At 46.7% G+C, this 12114-nt stretch overlaps 1 protein-coding gene across 1 annotated transcript in view; it reads left to right on the forward strand.

Moving 5' to 3' along the window:
* The window catches only part of LOC142563876 (putative diacylglycerol O-acyltransferase Mb3761c), a 546482-nt gene that overhangs the window by 383978 nt on the left and 150390 nt on the right, over window positions 1-12114 (forward strand). The window contains exons 6-7 of the mRNA XM_075674553.1: window positions 5017-5280; window positions 9589-9708. Coding sequence (XP_075530668.1) covers window positions 5017-5280; window positions 9589-9708 — 384 coding nt within the window. The remainder of the gene's footprint in view (window positions 1-5016; window positions 5281-9588; window positions 9709-12114) is intronic.

The following is a 12114-nucleotide window of genomic DNA, read 5'->3' on the forward strand; positions in this document are numbered from 1 at the left end:
CGCTGGCAGGTTGTATAACAAACGCTGTGGGCTATCGTATGAGACTGGAACGCTAACATGAATGCGCTGTTTGTAAAAGCCGTTACGGGGCCCTTCAGACGTTTTAGACGCATTATTGCCAGCGTCGATGAGTAATACAGCGTATTTGTAGCATATCTTCCAGCGTACCGCCAAATGTGATGCCCGCACGTATGTTAGTGCTAATTTTCTGTTCCGATGATAGGTCAAAGCAATCAGTACAGCATTGAGGTACTTATATGCGTGGCTGCGCAGGCATACCGCCGGCGAAATACTGGGTGGGCTCAGAGAATTTGGCACCTATTTTAAGTGAATGAGAAACTTTGATGAGTTTATAGTGCAGGATATTAGGCAACAAAAGTCGCCCGATGTTAGTGACGCAGCCGAGATATGAAGACAATGTGAAAAGTATCCGAGAATCGGACGACAGACAACGCGAACACCACGCGACATCGGTTCATGGCACATTCACAAAGTCCGCGTTGTCAGCTACAAACATTACAAGTGTCTTTGCTGTTACCTTGATGCCTGTTTCCAATCCACTTGTATCTGAAGCTGGCGTTCATAACATATATTTTAACAATTGGATGGGCGTTTTACTTCCGTTATTCTACTGCCGCAAAAGTGATGCGACAACTGTGAAGACTGTCTTGGGATTGCCGAGAGCGACTACGTAGATCATATGTGGTCAACAAATGCGGAGGTATACACTATGTGTATACTAAAGTCTACAAATAGGCTCTACAGCAATCTCAGCAGTAATCAACTTTAGTGGCTTATATCAAATGCAGCTATGTATTATCCACCGGCACCTGCGCTTGGTTACAGCGTACACGGGTTGGGCCCAGATTGACGATGTTTGTCTATTGTTAATCTATAGACATGCAAGACCACGACAACTCAAAGGTGGTGAATTCACTACCTGGTCTGCGGGCTTTCGCCACTTATTCACCCCCTTTGCCACATCTTCACCATCTGACCTTCACCACCTGGTCTTCGCGAAGTGTACGTCCGGGAAGCAGCCAGGTTTAGGGCCTTCGGGTGCCTGGAAGACCTGGGTGACTCGGACGGTGCCTGCTCCGCCGCGATCCTCGTTCGGTGCAGCTGCACCGAACGCAGACTAGCAGTCTGCACGGTTTGCTCGCCGCGCCGGGGTTGCGGTGCCGTCGTGCATGAACCAGTGCCATATCATCGCGTTCGCAGAGGGCGGGGGGTATGGGAACTCGGAATTACATATTATCGACTTTCTTCTATAGACATTCAACACACCAGGAGTAGAGAAAAAAATAGAAACCTTGTCGACTATTGTCCATAATATAGAGAGTCAACAGACAAAGTATGGACAAAAATAAATAGAAACTATCGGCTTTCGTCTACAGGTAGTCCATATAGAGGGGAAGTAGACAAAGAAGAAACAAACTCCTTATCGAATTTTTTCTATAGACCGTCTATAGACTGCGAGTAGACAAAAAGAAATAAAAATCTTATCGACTTTCGTCTACAGAAAGTCTATATACAAAGTATATGGACAAAAATAGACACTGTATCGACGTTCGTCTAAAAGTAGTCCATAGAGGGGAAATAGACAAAAACAAACACCTTATCGACTTTTTCTATAGACCGTCTATAGACTGCGAGTAGACAAAAATAAATAGAAACCCTATCGACTTTTGTCTATAGAAAGTCTATAGACAAAGTATGGACAAAAATAGATAGAGACTGTATCCACTTTCGTCTGTAGGTATTCTATAGAGGGGAAGCGGATAAAAAGGAAACAAACACCTTATCGACTTTTTTCTATAGACCGTCTATAGACTGCGAATAGACAAAAATAAATAGAAACCCTATCGAATTCGTCTATAGAAAGTCTATAGACAAAGTATGGACAAAAGTAGATAGAGACTGTGTCGACTTTCGTCTGTAGGTATTCTATAGAGGGGAAGCAGACAAAAAGGAAACAAACACCTTATCGACTTTTTTCTATAGACCGTCTATAGACTGCGAATAGACAAGAATAAATAGAAACCCTATCGACTTTCGTCTATAGAAAGTCTATAGACAAAGTATGGACAAAAATAGATAGAGACTGTGTCGACTTACGTCTGTAGGTATTCTATAGAGGGGAAGCAGATAAAAAGGAAACAAACACCTTATCGACTTTTTTCTATAGACCGTCTATAGACTGCGAATAGACAAAAAGAAATAGAAACCCTATCGACTTTCGTCTATAGAAAGCCTAAAGACAAAGTATGGACAAAAATAGATAGAGACTGTGTCGACTTTCGTCTGTAGGTATTCTATAGAGGGGAAGCAGACAAAAAGGAAACAAACACCTTATCGACTTTTTTCTATAGACCGCCTATAGACTGCGAATAGACAAAAAGAAATAGAAACTTTATCGACTTTCGTCTATAGACAGTCTATAGACTTTATATCAACAAAAGTCCAAATCTATAGAAAGGAAAGGTCGTCTATGAAAAGTCTATAGACTTTCTATAGACAGTCTAAAGTCATTTTTGTAAGGGTCCAGCAACAAGTGTTGACATTTTCTTCTATTTGATAGCTGGACCATCGCTTCTTCTGTGAAGGCAAATCTGCCAAACCGAGTCATTATTTTATTTATTTTTTCACTGTACGGAACACGTTTGAAAAGTTAAAGCTTGTTACCTTTTTCTTTTCTGCCCTTCTCCGACACCTGAATTTCTGTTTAGTTGAGTATTGAAGTGCTTTCTTGCGTAGTGCTAAAGCTCGCTTCAGGCGTATTAGCTGCTAAATTTATGTTATGGAGGCTTATCGTTGATAATAGTTATTTATAGTGCTCTAGTTATTTTTACCATAGTGAATAATTAACGCCTTATTATTTGACAGCTTCTCACATAAAAGGTTCTTATTTTAGAGAATATAAATAGCAAATACACCCAGATTATTACCTCCATGGAGTCGACGAGGGCTGCAAGTGGTTTAGAGGTTCTTATTGTGGACGCAATTTGATATGTCCTGATGCTTTCGAGGTTTTGCTGGCAAAGACAGAAAATGAAATTACAGCGGATGACAAGAATCAGGCTTTCGCTGCTAATCCAACGGTCAACCTCCTAGCTGAAAATAACAGTTCTGGGTTCTTAATAGTAAACGCTTCCTGCTAAAAACTGGGCCGATTTGAAATGATTGAAAGTGCGCACAATGTGGATGTTATAGAAAAGGTACATTCGCCAGTGGGAAACATTATTGGCGTACAAATATAAAGAGTAGCGCTTTCGCTCGAAAGGCGAATCATCTATTGCGACAGAAAATCAGTAGACAGCTATACGAAATAAGGATAGCAGCTTTATCGGCCGTATAACTCGGAAACATTTGCTTACTAACTGAATTAACAAGCCCGGTGTGAATGCGCGCAGGCAAACGTGAACACGTTGCACTCGATGAGCGCGAACACTCGCTGTCAAAACGCTGGTGTGAGCAAGCGCGGCAGCAGCAGCGAGCGAAGTGCCCTTCGTGCGGTCTATCGCTTTAACGCAAGAGCCACGAGAACAAAGTTCGCACGAAGGTATGAACGGTCTGGAGATCCCTGTCACGATACGGCGCGCGCGCCCGTGCAAAGTACGCGGTTGGCGGAGTTGCAGCCGCACCGGTTCCTCCCGCGCTGTTTCCCCGATTTCCCCTATATATGGCGCGCACGATTGAGCCGCGATCGTCAGTTCCCCTTGCACCCTATCGCCAAGTACCCAATTGCTGCCGGAGCACAACGCCGCCCCCCCTCCCTCTCTCCCATGCCCCACGGTCCTTCTAGCGACGGAAGACGGCGCGTCTGCTCTCCGCTTTCTTCCTTCGCGCGCGCCAGACTGAGCCGCGATTGTCGGCTTCCGTCGCGTGTTTTCTCTCGCACATGTAGCACTCGACGTGCGGCGACGGTGTTATCGCTCCTGGACTTTATACGAAACATCACGGCGACGGCAAGAATGAGCCTGGAGGGTCCATATAAATATTATCGCTATAAAAACAGCACTGTCGGTGAAGGCGCTTTCGTGTTTCTTAAGGACGACGGGTTTGTGCGACCATCTGTGACTATTAATGCAATTTCTGTAAGACCACACGCGTCAGCGAACTCGGCGCAATTTCCTTCTTTCCTTCCCTCCTCTCTCTCCCTGTGATCTTTGTTTTCCCCTTTCCCATTCACCCGGTGTAGGGTAGCCAACCGGACGTTATTCTGGTTAACCTCCCTGCCTTCTACTTTTCTCTTTCCTCCTCCTCCTCGTTGTGATTATAGTGTCCAATAATGTGGCCATCATTTCTTAATCCTCATTGACCTCATCCACACATTGGTCTAGCATTCGGAAATGATATATTTCGTTTTTTTTTTAGCGACATGGCTGTAATCAGTATTTTTACTGCCAACGAAGAAAAAGAAGTCTTCCCTATCTCAGTGCTAAGGGGAATGGATGTGTTGTAGCAGGCCGGCCTAGCGGAGTTCGCATGTAGCCAACCTTTCTAAAATCACATCGTATCAAAGTTTACTGAACGCCACAAGCATGGCGATGAACGTAGACAAGTTAGAGCCTTTCTTTTTCTTCGTCTAGACACTTTTTCCAGGATGAAATGGCCCCACGCTTTCATTACCACTGAAGTACGGGGGCAGCCTTCTCTAAGAAAGCGAAAGCTCGACACGTCCGGCGTAGTAATCTTGGGGCCTATGGGATATAAAAGTGCGAACTCGTGCCACGAAGAACAGCTCCTGTTGAGCCTCCTCCTGCTTCGGATGTGCCGTCCTATCTCTATAATGCAGGGACTGGCTGCGTCCCAAGAGACCGGCGACCTATAAATTACCGCCTCTTTCTGTATTTTATTCTTATTCTTCTTTTTCTACGTGTGTTCCTTTTCCCTACTTTCTATGAGCGGAACATCAATGTCTGTTGTTAGTGAAGAGGTCAAGGTATATACTTTCTCCATGCCTGACGCCTAAGGCCTTTCTTTTCTTTCCTTCTTTTCTGCCTGAACACGCAGGTGATCAGCGACGGCGTGTCGTTGATGATGCTGTTCTGCAACCACCTCTGCGACCCAGGGCCGAGTCTGAAGCTGAAGCCGCGTTTCGGCGGTTCCAGCTTTCCCCTCAACGTGTGCCGAGCGCTCGTCGTCGGCCCTCTCACCTTTCTAATCTCATGGCTCTTGCTCACCAAGCGCGACTTCAACTACCTCAAGCGGGGCTCCAAGCTGCCCGGCAGACAGAGGGTCATCGCGTGGACGGCCGGAAGCATACGCCTGTCGCAGGTCAGCAAACGAAGCGCCGACCCACGCACTGTCCCACAGATGACGCTCTGGACGCTGCGTAATGATTCTAGCGAAACGCGAGTCTGTAAAGCTTTACGATGACCATGGTTCACGCGTGTGGGAGGCGCTCTGCGCAAGCACGTATGAGACGATCTTATTCTACGCAGAAATATTGCACTAGCCTTCTGTATCATTTCTGATGTTCCCTTTTTGGTTCATACCAGCCTGCCCGTTCTTTTTTTTTTGTTTTTAGCTAGGGAGTTTCCGGTTCTGTAACACCGTAACAAAACTATCAGGCACCGTGTGGTAAGGGCAAAAAGAATGCTATTGAGATCTCTCTGTGCGCAGGAACGCAGCATATGTTCGCGCAAGTCGTAATTAGTAAAGTTCAACTCCTCGATTTGCTATCGAATCTGTTGTGAAGGTCATACACTTGTGGCGTCAGACGTTAAATTAGAAGCATAGACTACCGAGCGGGCCCTTGTGTGATCTTGTATGCAGTTAAACGTGCCGCAGCGCTGCAGATGCGGTGACGAGCACAAAACTATCACATCGTAGCCGCCCGTTTCAAGGCCGAGCCAGAACTTAGCCAAAACGCGTATTGGGCAATTTGCACGGGCTTGGCTAAATGCATGAGCAGACCAATTGGACGAGAAGTTTCGCTACGCCACAGCTGCCGCAAAGCATGCCGCTAGTCGTAATCCTTGGGGGCTGAAGGGAAAATATATGGTAAGATTTTCATGCAACAGGAGAGAAAGTTGGGCGAGTTGGTACGGTAACATGACCTTGGATTGTAGCGCGAAGTGACACGGACAGAGACTACAAGCAGACAGGACGAGCGGTCGTCCTGTCTGCTCCTAGTGTCTGTCCGCGTCACTTCGAGCTACAATCCAAGATTTTTATGTTATGCCTGTACCATGACAAGCCCACTTACCATTGAGAGGAAAGTGCGGATAGGTGACAATGAAGAGAGAGAGAATGAAGAGGAAAGGGCAGGGAGGTTAACTAGATTGGTTGTGACAATGAAATTGCCTACGCTAGGAGTGGGGCTAAGGAAAAAAAAAAAACCCGGCCCGAATTTTCTCTGGAAATTCACTAGAAAAACCTACAAGGCCATTGTCCGTGGCATGCCCCTCAATATAGGCTCCATCCAATGAACAGTCGGCGCCACTGAGCAGCAGCGGTGCCGCGCTGCTGAGCGCCGCCTGTGGCGAGTGGCGCGACACTGCGAAGGTGGGAAGTCCGCGAAATTTGAACTTAGTGCATATGTCGCCGAAGGCCTCACGTATATCCGTGATTCGGCATTTTTTGTGTGCACGTAGGTGCAAGCGTGGTCCTCGGTGATGTTGCAAATACTTTTTGCCGGTTTAGCCATATTAAAGGAACAAGAGAGTACTTTCATGCTGCAGCGTTGACCAGCGGAGACAAGCTGTACGCCATTTCGCAAGTTCTTTCCTCGAAAGAAGTGGACGACTTGGACGTTCACGCCAAAAGCAGTTCGCAGCAGATAAAACAACTGTACGGAGTCATCCTGCACATGAGTAAAGCCTACTGTGTGATACTAACGTCGAAGCCTCTAAACTGACACCCTGAGAACGTTGTGCTTCTAAGAGGTCGACTGATTTTTAATCGACGCGTCGCTGTTGGCGATGCATGCCCGATTTCGCTCCGGCGTGTTGTAAGCCGCGGCCTATCATCTGATGCCCATCTCAGATTCCTACTTTAGATCGCCATACAGTTACATCTGAACCGGGTACATCTGCACGGTCACTTTGGATCGCGATTTTTCGATATGTGTTCAGTCAATCGCGATATGCGCATCGAGTTCGAGCTTCACGATAGCGATCGTGATTGTCGTCAGCACGCTCATGCCGAGTCAGCTAAACTAACTCGATTCAGATTGTTTGACCGTGCAGTAGTGACCGTGCTTGATATAAATTGATAAATTGGATCCGGTCCGGCGCGATCTTGACTGAAAGTAACCGTGTGACACCGCGGTACTCAGTGTTCTCTGTGCTTCGTCGTCGTCTGGCACGGCGCCAAACGAAAGCTTTTGCGGATTTAAAGCATTTGTAAGTGGTCTGTCGTGGCTCACTGCCAAACACAGAATCGGGACCTACTCGCCGACGTAGTCGGCGCAACTACGAGTCGCATCGCGCGGCAATTAAGTGGAACAAAGGAGCCCTTATTTATCAGGTCTTTTTGTTCGTCAGATTATCCTCGTCAGCTTGCCGCACTTTACAGAAGTCCAGAAAAAGTGTGGGGTTGTTGTCAGCATAACTTTCTATCGTGCTTTTTTTCTCCATTGACGAAATGATTACAGCATATTCAGGTTGATTCGTTTCGGATCGATCCGGAGCCTGCTGCAACTAAAGATGTGATTTGTTACCGACGAGGTCTGAAGTTATATGACACGGATATTCGTTTTTCATCATGTTCAGTGATCCTGGTTCATTATGCCCTTCTCATAAGGCTTCTCATAAGGTTTTTTGGGGCACGGTGCCATAGTTCACAATAATAAAGTCACTGACCACAGTACCTCCTTATTGCTTCGGATATCAGTAGTGGTACCAGTGCGCCATTTGTGCCATTTTGTTACAATTCGTCTTGCCTGCCCCTCGCTGCACCCGTTGAAGTGCCATTTGCGCCAACTGCGCAAAACTGCGACATTTTCGCGTTCTACATTCAACGTACGATTTGCCGAAGTTCCGATTTTTCGGACATGTCCGATAATTCGGGCGCCTTCGCGGCATTGCCAGGGTACACCATAGAGTCAATGTATAAAAACTTCTGAAATTTTGGACGCAATAACCTGTCGCCGTGCGATTCTGCAGACTTTCTGCTATGACCGCTGGTCCAAAGCGGCATTGATTGAAGCCACCACCGCCGCTATTTTGATTATCTAGCTGCCTCGAGCAGGCGCTTTCACACGCAGATCCGCTGGCAGCCGTAGCCACCAGCGCGGCAACGCTAGGCCTAGCTACTTCTACGTTCGCAACCAAGCTTCTTGCTGTTCTGTGCCGTGTTCTTCACAAGAACAAATACCTGCTGGTAGCAATGGCGCCGACTGCGAATTTGTAATCCTCGCGAATGGCTTCGAAGCTCGAAAAGCACGACGCGTTGCAAGATGCCGGTTCCCAAAAGTCAGCTTCGCCTCGCTATTGAAATGTTACGCGGCGAAGCCTACGCGGAGTATTGCGGTGAGGCATACCAGGAGTGCGAAGAGGCAATTGTCACAAGACACAGTATGTATTCTTAAATTATGGACGAGTGAACCCACCCTATCCGGTCACAGTACGAGCAGCGATAGGCCTAATAATTGCACTGGCAGGCCTTCAGAGCAATTCCGGACGTGCGTGTGGCGATTTGAGCGCTTAGGAACAGTAAAAGGTGAGTACTTCGAGAAGTCGGTCGGGTATCGGCGACAAAAGTTACAGTTTTACGCCAAATCGACTCGTATCTATTCGCGGAGGCCACACGACACACGGGAAGCCGGCAAACCGCCTCACAACGAAGGCGAGTGCACGGGATGGTACGAACCTTGTCCTCGACCTTGTCCTCATCATTATCTTTGCGACACACCGTACGGAGGCACCACATCTTGGCGGTGTTCATGGACGCATAGTCTCTTGTCGAGCCTCTAGCGTTGCTATTGGGCGTAATACGCCTTTTTTTATAGTGCGGTAAAGCATATCAATGCACACCTGTCGTTTGGAAAGCACGTAAGACATTTGCCATCACTGCTTGTTTTGTGTATGACGGCGCCAGTGGTTCTAGGTCATTTGGAACTTTATGTCTGTCTTGCGCCCAGGCGCATATTCTTGTTTTCGTTAGCCTGCAAAATTTTGTTTACTTGTTTACAAAATTAAGTTCCTTGCCTACCCAAATAAATGTGTTTGCAACATATTGTGCATGGTACATGGTACATGGTACGTCGGAAGGCAAACTTAGCTTTCTGTCTTGCTTCACTCTTGAACAGCACTCACTCATTGCACAGCATTAACAAGCTTCGTCCAAAGGCCACAGATTAATTCTGTGCTTCTGCAAGTGCTCCAAAAAGGCCGATTGTTCTGCTCCTAAACTGCTCCAAAACGACATTTTTCCTGCTCCAAAATTTGTCCCAAGTCCAAAAGTGGCTGGACCACCAGTGGTATAGAATTACAGCACTCTATGTGCAATAGCGTCAGCACTTGCGAGTATAAGGTATCAAAAGCCCTTCGCACTGCGTTATTAGGAATAGGAGTGTACGTCGTGGCTACGGCACCCGATCCGCTTGCTTCAAATCTTCTGCCGTTGCGACTGTCGCAGGTCTACCGCATCAAGCAGATCACGCGGAGCACCTTCAACGATGTCCTCATGACGGCCATGTCGGGATCGCTGCGCTGCTTCTTCAAGAAGCACGGCGTTGTCAACCCGCCCGACATCAAGGTGAGATCTGGCACGCTTGCGGCACGCGCTGATTAGAGTGTAGTGTACCTGGCAAAATACGAAAATACGAACTGCCAATCAGTTTTCTTTTTGTTTTTTTTTATCAACGTTCAAGAAAAACTTGTTTTGCGTTGCAACGTTCTCTTTTTTAGTACGTTCGTTAGAAAAGGAATGTCAGCCAAGAAATTCTGGATGAGCCGTTCTCTGCCACTATTCGGCCGCCCCGTTTCACCCCTCAATGAACACAACCGCTAAGCTCCTGAATAGAACTTCTAAATTAGCAGTACGCGCCATGACGCAAATGACGCTGATGAACGCGTTCGTCTACATGCATGAAGTGCATGAGCGATGCCGCCCGAACGTGATACCCGGGACTGAAACACAACCACTACATCTAAAAGCTTAGAACTGCTCGACCACTGTGTACGCGGCTGTGTTTTGGCGTGGAAACTTCCATATAGACGCCTTCGTTGGGTCCAGTCCTATGCCATCAAAGAAAAAAAAAGAAGTCAATTAGAAAGGCTATAGTGATTTAACACGCGTGATGTTCGGAGTTTAACTGTGAGCATATTTAGAGACGTACAGGTCTCAACGTAATTTAGACCGTGTTTTCTGCCGGGCCTCTCGGTTCTCTGCGCGAACGGCGTGATTGGCGCTATTTCGACAAACTAATTTCAGATATTGGCTTATTATGCACTCCCGGTTTATGCTCTTAAACCAATCAATCTAAAAGGGTTCCTTGCGTTTGCTGTTCTTGACGTCAGCATAGGAGCCGCAGCACTAATAGCGGCACCTCGCGAATGTGTTTTCAAACAAAACCTGCACAGCTCTTGTCGCAGTGAGTAGCTTCTTTCAAGTAACAAATTGGCCTAAAGGTTTAGGCAGCAATGCAACATTGAGAGAGCAGTCATTTTTTTATTGTTTTGTAATATCACAACCCGAACAGTTGTGGAATATGAGGACATTTAGGATTTATTGTACCTGAATATTGCTGCCTAAACTTGAACTGCTGCCTGAAAAAGTGGTACATACTGTACGATATTAATATGGTAGGTAGTATGGTACATGCTCTATAATATTCCTAATATGTCGCTGTTCTCAGGTAAGCTTTGCCGTCACTAGAGAGAGGGCAAAATGGGAAGAAAAGACACTCGAGTCGAAGCTGCTTTTAGATAGCGTGGTCAAGCCCTCCAGGAAGCGTGTGGCTGTCTGTACTCTTAAAGTAGAAAGTTACAGCCTGGTTTCTTCTCGACGGAAGTGAATTCTACCAGTCGCGTATATTTTCACTACAGATAGCGAATCATTTAACACTTCATTCTTCTTATTCTCGTTTCTGCATAAGAAACTGTCTCTTTTATTGGGTGCTTCTTCTATATGCTTAGGCTCGGGTTTTCATAATCATCGTCACTCAATTTGCGTGAGCTACAAGATGAGGTATTCTCCCAACGGGCTCTAATTGCCTCTGTCTTGCGCCAGCTGACACCCGCATAATACATGCAAATTTCCTCGTTCCTTCACACTGTGGCGTCCGCTGCCATCCCCGATTGCGTTTAAAATCCCATAGAACCAATTCTCTAAGTCCATAACACCATCGGCTATCTACCCTACACGTAACATGATTGCCCAGATTCATTGCGTTCTCTTGATATGAACTAGAATATCGGCTATCTTCCCATTTAGTCTCTAAATTCACATATGCGTCTTAACGTACGTTACGCGTATCCTTTTTCGTTTTTCATACCGGCAAGTGTCTTCTTCATATGCGCAGTTACTTTCTGTTCCTTTAAACTCACAGTACGAACAGACACTCTCCGCTGTCTTAAATTCATTTCTCGCTTCTTCACCTCCCCATATAACCCCGCGTCTGAGAACATGCTGGGCACGAACTTCGCGACTACGTGCAGACAGCAGGTGTGCAGGATACTGGAGAAATGTGCGAAGCGATTTCTTCGCGATTTCGCCTTGTTTCGCCACAATTCAACTCTTTCGACTGCGTGAATCTTTGTCCGCCAGGTCCTTGACAGTGAAGTGCAAGTGCAAGTCAGTGCACGTGTTCGCCTAAACCTCTCCCGACTTCCTTGCTTTTTCCACACTCAATATTCTGCAAGCATTCCAACCGGTCCAGTTCACATTTTCGATGTAGATTCTATGAAAGCTCTGCTCTAGCTGTCCTGACTTACAACGCACTGATTGCATACGCGCGCCCTGAAGGCTATTTGCCTTACGTGAAGGCACCTCTACTGGCGTAGACGCGCTTGTTTTACTCGAGAAACGCCCCTACCCCCCCCCCCCCCCAGGCAATTCCTCTCCCGCCTTTTCTGTACACTCTAACGTAACCGAAAAGAAAAACCTGATTTCGTTTTGCCCGGGCACTGTGTCCGAGACCTGACGGGTTCCCTATACGGC

This window comes from Dermacentor variabilis, chromosome 11 (genome assembly GCF_050947875.1).
Source record: "Dermacentor variabilis isolate Ectoservices chromosome 11, ASM5094787v1, whole genome shotgun sequence".
NCBI classification, from domain to species: domain Eukaryota; kingdom Metazoa; phylum Arthropoda; class Arachnida; order Ixodida; family Ixodidae; genus Dermacentor; species Dermacentor variabilis.